The following is a 16,351-nucleotide window of genomic DNA, read 5'->3' as shown; positions in this document are numbered from 1 at the left end:
GGGAGATGAGTGGGGAAGCTCCAGTCATTCTCGGAGCCCCTGTGAATTCCTGCAGACAGCGGGGGGGGGGGGGGGGGGGCTGTGGCGGTGACTCATCCCTTCCCAGTGCCTGGGGGAGTTCTTTGCAACCCGCTTGAGCTTTGGCTGCCAGCAGGGGGGCTGGCCAGCTCTAGGTGCCCTCCGATGATGTTCCAAATGGCGCCGAGACCCAGACAGAAGGGCACTGGAGATGCCAGATGGTAATGACATTGGGCTGCTAATGACCAGGGCTGGTTTCAGGTTCTGATTCCTGTGCTCACATTAAGGAAGGGAAATCCATGGCCCTAGGGGAGGTGGGCGGCCCAAGGCAGTGCTGACATGTGCTTTTCACGGCAGGCGCTCTGCTCCAGCAGGGGGCAGGGAGGCAGGACTCCTGGGTTCTCTTCCTGGCTCGGCGAGAGAGCGCAGTCTAGTGGCTAGTATGGTTAAGTGGTTATAGCAGGGATCTGGGAGCAAGGAGTCCTGCGTTCTATTCCCAGATCTATGCTGATTCCCTGTGCGACTTTGGGCGAGTCACGCCCTGCTCTGTGCCTCAGTTTCTCCACCTGTGAAAGGACGCTCAGGACCCCTCCCACGCAGGGCCGTGGGCACTTGGCTCACATGCATTTGCAAAGCGCTGAGAGAGCCATCTGCTGCGTTCAAAGCCTGTAACAAATAAGAAGAAATAACAAGAAGGCTCCGTTGCTGCGGCCTGGCGCTATGCCCGCCTGTTGTCGTGGGCAGCGTTGCACGGTATCTGTGCACCGTTTAGAGGTGGGCACGCCATCCATCTCCTCAGTGGGGTGACGGCGAGAGGAGCCTTGCTTTGGCACAGTGGGAGTGGCAGCAGGACAGATTGGAGATGCCAGCTCGGTAAACCTTTTGGGTGCTCCGAGAGGCTTGTTTTCCTCCCGTTTCAGTCAGCTGGCCTGGCTCCCCTCCTTTCCCACCAGCCATGGCACTGCTCATCCGGACCAGGGACGGATCCTGCCTGGGCTGGTGGCGGGGTCGGGGGGAGGAAGCAGGTGGAAACACCAGGGCGTGGGGAAGGAAGCAGCTGTCACGATTGTGCTGGGAGACGTGGAATGCTTGTGCGTGTGCTTGCTGTGATCGGATGCCGAGGGGGCGAGTGGGGCAGGCATGGGGCAGGGGGGTAACTGCATGGGAGGGGAAGTAAGCAGTGGCCTGGGGCCCAGGCAGCATGGGAATTCACAGCAATGGGAAGAGGGACAAACAGAATGAAGAGCCAGATGTGCTTGGTTCCGTTGTGGGGCTGTAGCGAGTGACGGGCCCTTGGGGGAGAAAGGTGCTGAGGGGGAGGGGCTGTGTGCGGGGCCCTGGGAGGGAGAGGCTGGTGCAGGCCTGGCAGTGGGGCATACATGTCCATTAGTCCTTTTCAGTCTTTTCCTTGCCCTCCCCTCTCTCCAGTGTCTGGTAGCCTATGGGGCGCCTCGTCTCTCAGCCGGGGAGGCCCATCCTTACCCGTGCCTCGCCCTGCGTGGTGGGGATCTGCACTGGGCTCCCCGAGTCCCCGCACGGAGCCAGGGCCAGGTGGCAGGTGACCGCGTCGTTGTCTGATCGCGTGGGCCTCTGTGAGTGCTCACCTGGGCTGACACGCCCGGCAGGGCCCTCGATCCTCTCGGTGTGCGCACGCGTCCACATGCTATCCTTGTGCCTGGGCAAGAGGCTTTGCGGTGGTGGAACACGCGTGTGTGTGATAGGTACTGGGGCTGGGTGGCCAGGCTGATCCCCGGGGCTGGCCAAGCTGGCGACCGTCACCCCCCCGTTCGCCCCCCTAGACGGACGATCCCTGCACTTCCAGAGAGCCAGCCGAAGCATCAGCCCTGTGTCCCTGCCCAGCCCCCTCACGCAGCGCCCCTGCTTGGCGGTGCCCATGTGCAGAGCATGGCGCACGGCACCCCCGCCGCAGGGATCCTGTCGCTCCACAGCCTATCTGGAGTGGCCGCTGGGCCGTGATTGCAGATTTCCCCTGGCCTGGGAGGAGAGCCCTGCGGCCTTGTGCTCTGAGCCTCGGGGAGCCCCTGGCCATTGTTTCTAGGCCTGGGGGCGCCGAGGGGCTTTCCCTGCCCACCCGGCCTGCGCACGTCTCTGGCAAGGCTCAGTGTCTGGGCTGATGCCAGCTGCCCCTACTCTGCTGGGGGGACTGGCTCTGCAGGCGCGTCCCCTGGATTCCCCCCGCCCCGTCACTCACTCAGACGCTCACACAGCTACGGGCCTGTCTGTGACCCTGAGCTGGGCTGTGGCTTCCCTGCCAGCAGGGGCCTGCCTTCCTGTCACGGGGTCCCCGGGCGATGCTCTGGAGCTGCTCCCTATGAAGCCAGGCAGGACCCTGGTGAGGTCTCCTCCTCTCTGGGAGCAGCCTGTCTGCAGGGCAAACAGCTCACATGGCTGCCACCTTCCTGGGTCTGACCTGGGAGCATTCAGCATCCTCTGCCCCGCTGTGCGCTTCCCACAGCGAGTCTACCCAGGCGGGGTCCTGGGAAAGCCAGAGGGTGCTGCCCCCCAACTCCGCAGTCAGACATGACTCTCAGCCAGCCAGTAAAACGGGTTTATTAGATGACAGGAACACGGTCTAAAACAGAGCTTGTAGGTACAGAGAACAGGACCCCTCAGTTGGGTCCATTTTTTGGAGGGGGGCAGTGAGCCAGACAACCACGTCTGCACTTCACTCCTCGTCCCCAGCCAGCCCCAAACTGACTCACCCTCCAGCCCCTCCTCCTCTGGGCTTTGTCGCTTTCCCATGCCAGGAGGTCACCGGATTCCTTTGTTCTCCAACCCTTTAGCTCTCACCTTGCAGGGGGGAAGGGCCAGGCCATCAGTGGCCAGGGGACAGAGTGTTGGCCACTTATGTACACTGGCCCTTTGCTCTGCAACAATTACACCCCCTTATCCCACCCCCTAGAGACTTAAGCAATGCCTAGGGGAAACTGAGGCACCCCTACAGTATTCAGAGGAAACATTAAGAACAAGTCCCGCTTTGTCACACCTCCACCAACCCTCCTGGCTCCAAAGGGATCAGCGTTGCCTTCCGGTGCCTGGGCTCAGCTCTCGGGCCTAGCTTACACCTCGGGGAATGGCCCCGGGCTCACACAGGCAGCCCTGGACAGGGGTGAGTCTGGCTCCAGTGCTGGGTCCATCTCCTTGGCTGAGCTCACAAGGACCCGCCGGGCACAGATGGTAACGAGTGTGTCTCCTCACTATGGGAGATGGATGGGAAGCTGAGGGCGACGAGGCGCTGGGGCCCAGTGCCGCTGTAACGCAGCCCGCTGGGCATCTGGCACTGCCTGCCTCCATGCCAGGGGCACAACGGCCCTGGGGACCCAGCGGGAGCCTGAGCTACCAGCACCCACTCTGGGCAGGAGCACTTTGTTTGCTGGGCTGTCAAGCTGGGACCTTCCCCTGCCCCTGACGTGCTGGTCACTCCCATTAGTTGCCTCTTGGCCTGTGGGCCGGCGGGCGGTGCGCACAGCCCCGGAAGGGCACTGGCAGCTCCAGGAGGCTGGTGTGGAGAGCGGGGAAAGCCGGAACACCCCTGAGTGAATCTGTGTGAAGGAAGCTCCCTCGCCTCGTTCTGCTGGCTGCGGGCTGCCTAGAGCACGAGCTGCGGGTACTGTGGGTGGACAGGGCCCCAGGAGGCCCTGGCGCTGCCCGCGGCGTATCTCCAGAAAGCAGTGTCACTGGGATTTCTGTTGGGATTCTTGGGGGGGGTGATTCCCATCCAAGGCCCCCCCAAGTCCCTCCATCCCAGTCTCAGAGTCTCTCCCGGCATGGAGAATCTCTGCTTCCTAGCCCCCCTGCAGCCCGAGGGCCTGGCGCGACCACATTACAAACCATGCCAGCATGTGGGCATAAATTGCGAATTATCCCTGTGTCCCTGCCCCGGGAGGAGCCAAAAGAGCCGCTGGGGCCGGCACCGAGCAGTGGAAAGCGGCCGGGGGTCTCTGGCCTGTGCTTGTCAGAGGCTCAGATGGGATGATCTGTGAGCTGGTAAAGCAGGACCTGTGGAGGCTGGTGGCCAAGTGAGCAGAGGCTAAGCCCGCTGGAGAAAGGGGTCTGGGTCAGTGGTGCCTGGCTGGGAGCTGCAGGGAGACGCCGGCCCTTCGGCAGCGGGCGCCTGGCTAAGCCACGGGGGGTTGGTTTGTGGTTTGGGATTAGCGCTGAGGAAATACGGCCGGCGCTCTCCTGCTCTCAGAGGAAAGCACGGCTGTTCTCCACCCTCCTCCCGCGAAGGGTGAACCGGGGGCTTGGCGAACACGAGCGGAGCCTCCCAGGCGCCCTGTGGCATTCGCCCCGTTGCAGGTGGGGAAACGGTGAGGCCGGCTCTAAGACGGGAAGCGACTTCCAGAGTCCACCCAGTGAGTCAGGCTGGAGCTGGAACTGGAACCCAGGTGTCCTGTTCTAACCTCGCCGCCCGCTCCCTGCCGACTCATGGCTAGAACCCTGTGTCCCTGGAGCAGTCTTTATTATCCTCAGCCCCTAGGAAGCCCCCAGTTCGCACCTGTTGTCAGTGCCAGGTGCCCTCGTTAGCTCCGTGCTCCCTGGCCAGCCTGTGGGCGAAGGGTCAGCTGTGGGGCACCCCCTTGTTCCCCAGCTCTCTCGCACCCCCCGCTACGGCGTAAGCTGCAGGATTCATGGGTGGGGGATGGCAGGGTGTGTGACTTGAGTGGGAGACGGAGACTGGGATGGAGGGACTTGGGGGGCCTTGGATCGGAATCACCCCCCTCAAGAGTCATAAAGCTCCGCTCCCTTAAACTCCTTAAATCCCACCGTTGCAGCGACGCCCGCAAGATGCTGCTGCCTGGCATTGGTCAGGAATGGATGCTCTGCCGCTCCCCTGCCCAGTTCTCCCTTGTCCTCCCCCCGTCTGTCTGTCTGCTCTACCCGCCAGCGGGGCAGATGCTCCGTGCCCTGGGCAGGGCCAATCCCCTTTGTTACCGGCCTGTACAACATCTAGCATAGCTGTAGGCTCAGGCTACCGTAATGTATATATTTGGAGGGGGTGGGTATCTCAGGAATCCCTTGCTCAAATGACCCCAAATTTAGATCACTAGCCCTACTGCATGTGCCCATGAGGCATGCCAAGTTTCAAGGCGATACGGGTAAGGATGTGGATTTTACGGCACTTGGAAGAGAATGTCCTAACTCCGGAGCCCTGGCACTCTGCTGTAATAACAGCCCCTCGCTCTGCTGCAGCTCAGTAAGGCTCTGTCTGTCTGTCTGTCTCTCTCTCCTGCAGGGCAAATGACATAGGATGACCCCTGCTGGTCCCCTCTTACTGTCTGTGATATCGTCTCTCTTGTGGCTAACGCGGGGCTTCGACCCAGCTCCCAGCGCCTGCTCAGCTCTGGCCTCCGGGGTTCTCTACGGCTCGTTCTCGCTCAAGGACCTCTTCCCCACCATCACCACCGGCTGCTCGTGGACCCTGGAGAACCCTGACCCCACCAAGTACTCCCTGTACCTCAAGTTCAACCGGGAGGAGCAGGTGTGCGCCCACTTCTCCCCCATGGTGCTGCCACTCGACCATTACCTCGCCAACTACACCTGCGGCCTGCAGGGCGACGCGGGGCTGCCCCTGCGGGGCCCAGAGGACGGGGAGGAGGAAGGGGAGGCCCGGCTGGAGCTGTGCCAGGGCGCCAGCCCCATCACCTTCCTGCACTTCGATAAGAACTTCGTGCAGCTGTGCCTGGCTGCCGAGCCGGAGGCAGCGCCGCGGCTGCTGGCCCCCGACGCCCTGCAGTTCCGCTTCGTGGAGGTTCTGCTCATCAACAACATCAACTCCAGCCAGTTCACCTGTGGGGTGCTGTGCCGCTGGTTCGAGGAGTGCCTGCGGCTGCGGGAGCAGGGGGGGCAGCGCTGTGGCCTCACCCAGGCGGGCTGCAGCTGCCAGGCCGAGGCCCCGCCGGCGCCCCGGCCAAACGAGACCCTCTCCAATGCCCTGCCACCAGCCGGCACCCCGGCCGCCGCGAGCAGCAGCCAGTGCTGCATGACCGAGCTGCATTCTGGGAATGCGAACGATTTATACGCGCCGGAGATTAAATACGGTAAGGGGGCGCCGGGGCCTGGGGGGGGGCGGGGGGTTCAGAGGAAGGGAGCCACAGCCGGCTCGGGCTCCATTTGATCGTTGGGTGCTGAGAGGGGGATGGAATTTGGCCCCTTCTGCCGCCGACAATCTACTTCCCCTGTTAGCCCTCTGGGGGGCAGGTTGCCCAGCGTGGGCAGTTGTAATGCCATCCAGTAGAGGGCAGCGGCGCTCGTGCACGGTAGTGGTCATCTCTAGTGATTACAGCCGCGGGCTAGTGCATCCGGCTAGCGACCCGTCTGGCTCCAGTCTGTGCTGAGCGGAGACGAGGAGCTAGTGGAGTTGGTTTATAACCAGAGCGCTCAGCTCCAGTCCGTCCTAGCGATGTCCACAATGGACTTCGGTCTGTTAGCATCCTGCCCTTGTGTTTGCTGGGAGTTCATGTTGCCGGTTGGCCTGGAAGGAATCCAGCTCGACTCCGGTTCCAGCTCCGCCCCCGGCTCCCGGAGCAGATGTGTGCAGGGTGTGTGTGCAAGGGAGCTGCTGCAGCGCAAGCCAGGCGCAATGTGTTGCTTCCCGATGCACTGCTGGGTTGTGAGGTTGTTGCGTGATGGGACCTGGCAGCTTTGGGGTACATTGGGGTATCGTGAGCCTGCCCAGAGGGCCCCCGGCGACAACCGTGCACTCTGGCTGTGCCGAGCTGCCTGGCTTCAGGCTGGCGAAGGGGAAAGGTTTGATGGCTGGGAAGAATTGAGCACGTCAACTTGCAGCGTCCTGCCAGCTTTCTTGGCCTGCTGCAGTTTCCCGGCTCCGAGGCGTTTCTCTTGGGTGCAGATGGCTCCGTGCGCTTCCCCCAGGGCGCCGTGGAAGGGGAAAGGCCAAGTGCAGTGGGGTGCTAAGTCCATCAGGGGACAGAATGGACTTCAGGCCCAGCCCAGACCCATCAGCCTCCAAGGGACTCCCAGCAGCCTCTCCTAAATCCCAGGCCTTGGATCTCTCATCCCCATCACAACGGTCCCTCCCAGCTGCCTTTGCGGGAGGCTTGAGGCTGGCGCTGCGAGGAGGAGAGAGTGAAAGGCACAAGGGGGCAACTGTGCCCATAGACAGGGCTGGAGTTTTGCCTGTCTCTCCTGCACTCCCCTCACGGGGGTGGATCCGGGGCATCATCTGACACACCGAGAGAAGGCATGGAAAAGCAACTGGGGTGGGGGTGGGCGGGGGTGAAGAGGTGGTGCGCACTGGAGGGCAGTGGGCGGGGGGATCCAGCCCTGCACCCAGCCGGTGGCTGCACCATTCACTGGAGTCGATGGAAAGACGGGAATCCAAGGGCTTTGGTCAGGTCCCAGGATTCTGCCCCCCCACCTCAACTTACCCCTGGGATGGGTGAATTCAGGCCATGGCGATTTCTCCTCCTCCCCCTCTTCCCCCAGCAATGGGAAAGTAGGTACTTGGGGTGCCTTTCCCTGCTGGTCCTGCCCCACGTCCCCAGCCAGTTAGCGCAGCCCCTGTGCTCCCTCCTGAGGCTGGGGGCTTCTCCCCAGCTTCCTGCGGCTGCCGCGATGACTGGAGCGCCTGGGGCAGGAGGCCCTGTCATCCCGCACTGGCGGAGATGCAGCGAACAATTGACAGGTAAAATGACCCATTCCTGTGACCAATTACGCCTGACTGCAGCAGGCCAAGTGCCTGTTATTCCAGGCCGGATAGACAGGTGCACGGCAGAGCTCTGTGGGCTGTTAACCGGGAGGAATGAGGCCATTTGCTTGTTGCAGAATCTCATGAACCTAAAGTGAAATTAAAGCGTCAGAGCCTCCCTGCCCGATGGCTGGGCTGGTTCTCACGGCCCCGGCAGAGTGGGGCTGGGTGGCCCGTGCTGTGGGCTGCTGCTGCTTTGAGCCACTCCTAGAGAAGTGTGAGGGGGGGCTTACGGTCGCCTCTCCCAGGGCCAGTCAGCATCTGCCACGGCCCCCACCCTTCGAGCCAGTCTGGGGCAGCTCCGCCAGGGCATCTCAGTCCAGACCCACAGTGCCCCCTGCTCTTCTGGCCCTGGTCCTCCCTTGACTGACATTAATGACGAACTATGCTGTGGTTTCTTGACATGAACAAATGTCCGTTTGAGATGCTGCCGGAGTTTTGTTTGCCTTGCGACCTTGCTCTTCAGATTCTTGGCTCTTTGTTTCCGCTGCCAGGCTCTTCAGTGACAGCTGGCTGGTGGATCGGCCCTTTGGGCCCTGGAGCCCTCTGACCAGTGGCCAGTAACCAGAGAGGCATCCCTGCTGGCTTATGCACTCAGCTTACTCGTGCCCCTTGCTTTAAGGGGTAGGCGCTAGTCCATATTTCTGGGTCACTTCCTCCATATGGGGACCATCGGGCCGCTGAGGGCTCTGTGTGTTTGGTGGGCAGCGGCAGCATTGTGTAAATCAAACAGTGCGAGATCCGAATTGCCTTGGTACTGGAATTGCGAGCTGTGGCCAGGAGTAGCCCCCCAGTGGGCCATCGCAGCCGGCCAGATGTTCCCCCAGGTGCCAGGGCTGGCGGGACGGGCGTCGGAGCAGTTTGGCAGTGACATATCCTTATCTGGGGCGCTGCTTCCTGCTATCCTCATCGGCTCAGGCCTGTAGCGTTACTGGCTACTCTTTACTGGGCTTCAGTGTTTCCACTGGGAGCTAAACGTCTTCCTGGGCAAATCCCTCCGAATAATTCCTGCTCTCCTCCAGCCACGTGGTTATAAACCGCTTCTGTCCACGCGAGATCTTGGTGTGCTTTTTTCAAATGCAGATTTAGACGGAAGGCTAGGAGCCTGCTGCCTGGCGCAGATGCTTTCCCTGGGGGGATTCGCGCTTGGAGCCCTGCAGAGCCCACGGGATGGGGACAGGTCCCCGCAGGGCTTGGGAGAGCCGGCGCCCCCTGTGTGTCCTGGGAGCACGCTGCCTTGCCCTCTGTGTGTGAGTACTGGGGGCCGTAGGCTGTCTGCGGAGTAATGCCATGGTTGGCTTCGGGCAGCCCTGGGACAGTGTGGGTTTCCAAGAGTGGGCGCTGATGCCCTGTTGTCTAGGGGTACGTCTACAGTGCAAAAAAAAAAAAACCAAAAAAAAAACCCCAGCCAAAAACAACCCCTGTGGGTCTCCGAGCCCGGATCACCTGACTCGGGGCTTGCGCTACAGAGCTAAACATCGGTGGAGACGTTCTTGCTGGGCTCCGAAAGCCGGCGGTGGGGTGTCTCAGTGTCCAGGCTCCAGACCAAGCAGGAACGTCTACGCTACTCGATTTGGCCCTGTAGCACAAGCCTGAGTCAATTGCCCCAGGCTCTGAGACTTGCTGCCCCGTGTTTGTTTGACTTTTTTGCAGCTTAGAGGCGCCCTGTGGTTCCCTGCTGGAAGAGGCTAGTGTGCTCTCGACCGGCCTGTTGGGTAGCTGGCTTGGGCAGCATTCTGCCTGCGTGTGTTGATAATTTTGATGGAGAATATCCATGTTTATTTGTAAGCAGGGTTTCTTACATATGTATGGATAGAAATGTTTGCTGAATCTCTCGGGGTTCAGTTTCTGCATCTGGGGAGGGAGGCTATGCCCTTTCTGCCATCCCTTGCTTGTCTTGTCTGTGTAGATCACAGGAGTGGGACAGGGGCTGTCTCTCGCTGTGTGTATGTGCAGAGCCAGGCACAGTGGGGCCCTGCTCTGTGCTGAGGCTGTAGCTGCGGTAATATGCAGCATGGGCCATGTTTAGCAGGCTGGAGCTCTCCGGATCCCAGGGTACGCTGGAGTGCAGTGGGCATCTCCAGGGTGCAGTCTGTCCTTGGTCTCTCGCTGCCAGCCCAGGCCTGTCAGGGTGACGGCTTTTGTGGTACGGCCATATGGGCAGAGACCCCCTCCAAACTCACTGCAGGCCAGCTCCCCAGCAGCCAGCGCTGTCCTGGGCCAGCTGCAAGTGGGCGGCCTCGAGGGGAGGGGTGCCCAGCAGAGCTGCCTGGCTCAATCGCTCGTGTCGTGCGCCAGGCCCCCTCGTGCCCCCTGGGGATCTCCGAGGCTGCTGCTCTGAGCAGGCTCCTGTGTCTCTGTGCGTGCCCGAGCGCTGATTGTTCTGGAAGGGCAGTTGCCTGAACTTCGCCAAATTATGTTTGACATTCAATTAAACCCACAAGGCACCTGGATGTAAAATGTTACTGTAGAGATGAAGTCGCAGGGGTAATTCATTTTATTGGCAGGATGATCATGGGCAGGGTTGGCAGGGCTTGCTGGAGACAGCCTGGGCCTTGGGAGCGCGTCGACGGCTCGCGCCACAGAGCATACGACGGCCTGGGCCGGGCTGGGATGCCGGCATGTGGCGCCCGGCCCCATCAGCTTTGCTCGCGGGATCGGCTGCCGGATTTGGGCCACTACCGGACTGGCATATTGCTGGGCATTGGCATTTAGTGCCACTGCGTCCCTCGCACACCTGTCCTGAATCCCCGGTTTGTGACCCTGTCCTCCCTTCTCACGCAGCTCAGCAGCCCCTCTGCCATACAGAGCTTATGGATGGATCAGGGCTCCCACCTTTCTAGGAGCGCCGCACGTTCCCGCACGCTCGTGTACGCGTGTGTGCTTGATCTCGCCCTCACATTCTTGCACGCTCACACGCACTCTTCTTTCTCACACAATTGCACACCGTCTTTCACATTAGCCCACCTGTGCATGGCATGGCACGCTGTCCCAGACACATCCTTCACTCTTGCGCACTGGCACGCAATGCACCGTTTTTCACATTTGCAAACTTGTGCATGCTGTGGCTCCCTCACTCTCGTGCACGTTCTTCAACCTGGCATAGCTGCATGCTTGTGCGCGTTGTCGCTCACATCCCAGCTTTCCCTCGGGTGTTCTTTGGCTTGCTGCTGCAGGTATTTCTATTCCCATGTGCTTGTGCGTATTCTCCTCTGCCTTCTGCACTTCCCTTTCATGGCTGTATGCTCGTGCACGGTCTCATGCACACTCAGACACTCACGGCTGTGTGTGTTTTTGTGCACTAGGCACACACCTGGACACAAACACAAATGCACAGGATCTTCTTTATGCACAATCAGAGAGCAGGGGGCAGCGCATCCAGGAACTGACAAGAGACGCGGGTTAATCTGGGGAGAGAACAGCTACTGATGTGCTAGGTCTGATAAACCTCCAACTTGTTGTTAGAGTGTCAGCAAGCATGTGAAAAGGGTGTGTGTGTGTGTGTGTGGTTGTGATGAGTTTGTGTGCATGCGTGTGAGGCCACAGCTGGCGACAGAGAAGCCGGCCTCACTCCAGTGCCCTGCAGCGGGAAGCCTGCCTGTGCCTGGCTGGAGAAGCAGCGAGCATCGCGGCAGACGAGAGGACAGAGTTGTTGATGTTCCCGAGCGCGGCTTTCGCTGAAGGTGGTGGGTTGCGGGGGGGGGCCCTAGCCTGCCCCAGCCGGGACTCACACCTGGCATCCCCCCAAGTCCTGGCTTCATGGAGACACTGCTAAGAATAGCCCCCTGTTTGCCTTTCAGGTTCTCCATGGCAGGCTGGGCTGTGGGGCTGAATGCTGGGCCTTTTATTCAGCATTGGCAGAGGCCCAGCCGTGATCTCATCAGGCCTCCCCCAGGGAGTTAGAGCCACACATTCCCCCCGGCCTGCTTGCTCCCGATGGGACCAGGCCTGGCTCCTCCGGAGCTCAGTGCAGGGCAGGGGGTTGAAACTGGCTCAGAGAGCTGTGGGGCGGTGCTCGGTGGTGAGCGGAGTCGTTCCTTGGTTATGCCCCGTCCCCGGATGGGTCTGGGCTGTTGTGTCAGGGCAGAAGGCCCTCGGTGGAGGATCTGCTGCAGGCCTTCATTTCCTGGGCAAGCACAAAGACACACTTGCATGTGAACTCTGCCAGCCTTCCCTGCACGTGGGCGTGCACCCCCCCCCCCCCCGCTCGCTTACTCTGCTGTGAATGCACATGCATATACACACGCTTCCTTCCGGCATCCGTGCGCTGCCCACGTTTGCACGGAGCTTTATCATCCCTAGGAGCCTGGCAAATTCCGTGCCAGCCCAGAGGCTGTGGGCGAGTGTGAGTGTGAGATTGGGGGGGGAGGGAGGGGGATTTTAGCTGTGACCACGCCTGGAGCTGTTCACGGCTGCCTCCCTCCAGAGCACAGTCAGGATCTGTGCCACGGTGAGAAAACACTGGTGCTTGCAAAAGAAGCATCACCAGCGGGGGGGCGGGGGGAAGGGGCTGCCAAGGGACCCCAGCCCTGCCCTGTACAGCAGCCCCGATTGGCAAAGATCTGCACAGAGGTTGGGGCCGCTGGAAAGTCCCCATGGGAACTGAAGCCCAGCAGTGCCCTGGGTGGAAGCTGAACCAGGCAGAACGGAGCTGGGTTTGCTAACCCTGGAGGGCTCCCGGGCCAGGGCTCCCTGGAGCGAGCCTGGGCCAGTGTCTAGTTCAGCCACCCAGCCACACGGACCGGTGTGTTTCTGGCGGCTCCGTCTCGGAGCCAGCGCGGCGCATTCTGCTTCGGATTTGCTCTGAATTTTCAGGTTCACTTGCTGCTGAAATGGGGAGGCGCCAATCCGGAGGCGTAGAAGGGGCAGGCGGCGAGGTGTGATGGAGAGGATGCCGGACTGGTCCCCCCTGCAGCCGCCTCCTCTGTTGGTCCAGGCTCACAGGTGGGCCATGCACTCCCAGCAGCCTGGGACGCGAAGCCCTTCATCTCGGTTGGGGAGACCAAACTTCCCCCTGCGCCTGCGGGGCCCGCATGCTGTGGGGGGCAGAGCGCTGAGTGCGAATCCTGCTGGGCGCTATCCCGCCGAGCCCGCTGGAAGAAGCTGGTTGCAGTTGTCCTCCCGCCCCGCCCCCCAAGTCCCACCACCCACGTGGGAGACCGCAGCGCTGCCGAGAGGTGGCTGAAAGCTGTCGGGTAGCCATGGCAACCGCCACGCTGCCAGGAACTGGCTTCGGAAGGGCGATGAACAAGCAGGGAAGCGTGTGAGATTTGGGCAGGTGGCAGCCGGGCCTGGGGGGTGGATGATCGGATGGAACGGACCAAAGGGAGACGTATCCTGATGGGGTGGGCTTGGTGCAATCCCCGGGAAGGTGCCAAAGCCATGGTACTGGTGGTGGAAGAAAGGCCATGCGGGCAAGGCCGTGGGCTGGGACCCGTGTGACTGGGTTCAATTCCTGGCTCGATGCCTGCCTCAGTTTCCCAATCAGTAAAAGAGGAGGTGATGATACTGGCTTGTCTCAGAGGGGATGTGAGGATACCTGCAGTGCTGGGCAGGAGAGGCTCAGATACCCCGACGACAGGCTGGATAAGGCGACAGACAGATCTCCCGCTAGGCTGGCCAGCCGCGCTCGGCTTTGTCCATCGCGTACATCACTGCGGAGGGTCATTGCCGGGGCGGCAGGAGTCGCCGGGTGAATTGCTCTGGCCTGTGTCACCTGGGTAGCCAGGCTAGATGATCAGAGCGGTGGGGCCCCGGGTCTTAGTATCTCCGGGTGCCCAAGAGAACAGGCCATTAGCAGCTGGGCAGCTTGCCAGCTCTTCTCTGTCTTCAGTCACCCTCCTTCCTGGGGGAGCGTTAGCCCGTGGGGAGGGTGAGGGGAGCCCAGGGTGTGTGTTTGACTTGCCCTCTCCCCTCTTTCTTATGGGGATCACTCTGGTGTCAGCATGAAGTGCTTCTCTGCCTTCCTCTGAGCAGAGATGAGTGGGGGAGGTAAGATCTTTCATTGGACCCACTTCTGCTGGTGGGAGAGCCCAGATTTTGAGCTGCACAGAGCTGGTCTGAAGGGCTGGGAGAGGTACTCCCAACACACCGCTAAATGCACGGTGGAGCAGATTGTCCAGTGATCACACACACCCCTGTGAGGTGAAAAGAGTGGATTTTCCTGGAAGCTGATGACTAAAGAAAGCCCCAGGCAGAGCAAGCCAGGAGGGGGCAGATGGAGATAAATGTGGGGGACAGGCAGAGACCTCTTGGCTCCAGCACTTCACGAAGGGGCCTGTTGTGAAAGCCGTCGGACTGGGCCTGCCTGCGGGGAGCAGAGCGAGCCAAGCTGGAGCAGGGTGCTTGGCACTCAATGTGGGTCCTGCATGTGGGGGTGAGTGTGCAGGGCGGTTGGAGTCGGGAAGAGCTCTATGGGGGTGCATTGGGGGACTTCATTGGGGGGGCTGTGGGGCCTGTGTCTGGGGGAGTCTGGGGGGACAGTTTTTGGGAGGCTTGTGCGGTGCACGGAAGTCGGTGGGGAGGCCCTCTGCGGGTGCATTGTCGTGTCTGTTCCAATCGCAGCCCTGGCTGTTCGTGGCGTGAGGGTATTTGCAGCCCTTGCCCAGCCGGGGTTTCCGTTAAGCAAACGTGGACGATCACGGTCACGTTGTGTTTGTTCTGCTCCGTGTATCGGGGCAAAGCAGCTGGAGAGTCCCGGGGGATCGCTCCCCCTTTGCACCCTTTTACCTTCCTTTGCTTCTGCCTGGCGTTTTCTAGCTCCTTATACGCGATGGCTGACTTCCGCCCTGCAATACGCCACCTCCCCCATCAATTCAGGGTAGCAGACTCGAACTCCCCTCTGTCTATCCATTCTAATCTATAGAGAAATCTTGTGGCTTCTCCTGCCACTGAAATGCAGCCACCTCTGGGGCGCAGCGCAGTAGCTGTTTAACAGTCCCATTGCTTTAGATAGGATGTGAAGAGTCCAAGTTTCCACTGGGATCTGCCTAAGAGATTTGTGAGGCTGGATGAACTTAGCCGAGATGTGGATGGGGATCCACAGCTGGGGATGTGATTTCCCTGCATGTTAAACTATTTAGATCAAAATGACGGAGACTCACTGCCGTGGTGTCCCTGGTAGTTCCTCCGGCTCGTGAGCATGGCGGTGCCTGTGGCCGACCAGTTCTGTGCTGGCTGCCCCGATGCAAGGTGCCTGCATTGTTGCTCCCAGGCTGGGATGCCAGCCCTGCCAGAGGCAGCTGGGTCATTTCGCTCATGATTTGGGGAAGGATCTGCTGCCGTTTCCTAACTTGGGACCCAATCGTCTCCCGTGGGGCCTTGTCCCTTCTGCTCCTCGCCTTGTGCTGCCCATGGAGCAAGGCTCTGCCATGGGGTCACCATGTGCTCCTGCACCAGGGCCTCCTGCCAGCTCCTCTGGGCCAGCTTTCCAGCTTCCTGTGTGCATGGGAGTCTCTGCTTGTTACTCACACCCCGTGGAGAAATTAGGGCCCCAGCAGATGACTCGAGGAATGGTTCTCTCGGTTGGTCTTCCTCCCTCATCTTTCTTTCTTTCTTTCTTTCTTTCTTTCTTTCTTTCTTTCTTTCTTTCTTGCCAGTGCTGTCCTTGGCACAGCCCCCTCCCTCACTCCCAGGACCCAACTCCGTGGCTCTGAGGGCAGAACGGCAGAGGAGACAGGTGGCTCCACTGAGAACCATTAGCCAGAGACCCGAAGTACAGAGCTGTGCTGGCAAAAGCCCAAGCAAGGGGAATGAGAGTCGGATGTGGCAGGGAAGGGACCTGAGAAGGAGGGGACAGGTGGGGCTGGTTCCCTGGCGCGGGAGGCTCTGCAAGGCGACAGCCCGGGATTTAGTACTTTCCAAAGGAAATTGAATTTGGTTTCTTTGTTCAACGTAAGTGGGGAAAGTGCCCTCATATATCCTGTGAATTTATTATTTGTTCTGGGCACTCGCTGCACCGTTCATAACTCCTGATCATTTCCAGTGGGGAAGCGGGTGGCTGGCTCTGCATAGCGGCACTCCCCCCGTGGGACTCTCCCTCAGCTGGTGGCTTTATCCACCTTCCAGTCCCCCCGTCTGCTGCTCCCAACTCCCCAGAGCTGGGGAGATCTTCGGACGCTCCCTGCTCGTGTGTCCTGAGCCCTTCCAAAGGGGACGCGCCGGGGCACGGAGTAGATTGAGTCGGAAGCAACAGTCAGTAAATTTGGGTCCCTTTATGGCACCAATAAGTATCAGCACAGTCAGCGGCCTGAGTGTATTTCATGCACAGCAGAGATACTGACAAGACGGGTGCCTAATCCACCTAGCAGCAGCATCCGCCCCGTGGGGAGGCAGGGTGGGGGAGGCCAAGGGTCCCTCTCCTGTGGGTATAGGACAGGCACCGCAATGGGCATCTGGCAAGTCCAGTTTTGGTGGGGGTGTGTGGGTTGGGGAGGAGGGCTTTGGAACGGATTCACTCCCAATTCTGCCCTCTGTTGCTGCCCTGTTCTCACAGGGCACTGCTGGGAGGAAATTCACGTTACACTAATCTCAGCTGCCATTGCTGGGGCACTGCTGCTAGGAAGTGGGCACCACTCCACGCCCAGCCGGCCTTGCCAGGGC

At 60.6% G+C, this 16,351-nt stretch overlaps 1 protein-coding gene across 12 annotated transcripts in view; it reads left to right on the top strand.

The window, feature by feature from the left end:
- Nucleotides 1–16,351, top strand: part of ADGRB2 (adhesion G protein-coupled receptor B2) — a 101,352-nt gene that overhangs the window by 22,437 nt on the left and 62,564 nt on the right. For 9 of the 12 annotated variants that reach the window (XM_048825679.2, XM_048825682.2, XM_048825684.2 and 6 more), the window contains exon 2: nucleotides 5,276–6,080. The exons of 1 other annotated variant lie outside the window; for it this stretch is intronic. In XM_048825679.2, the coding sequence (XP_048681636.2) occupies nucleotides 5,291–6,080 (790 nt within the window). In that variant the 5' untranslated portion in view covers nucleotides 5,276–5,290. Of the gene's footprint in view, nucleotides 1–5,275; nucleotides 6,081–12,315; nucleotides 12,695–16,351 lie in introns of those variants that run through there. 2 more of the 12 variants (XM_048825690.2, XM_048825689.2) reach the window with 2 other exon arrangements.

Source organism: Caretta caretta, chromosome 19 (genome assembly GCF_965140235.1).
Source record: "Caretta caretta isolate rCarCar2 chromosome 19, rCarCar1.hap1, whole genome shotgun sequence".
Taxonomy (NCBI): domain Eukaryota; kingdom Metazoa; phylum Chordata; order Testudines; family Cheloniidae; genus Caretta; species Caretta caretta.
This window is presented reverse-complemented; position numbering and strand designations above follow the sequence as displayed.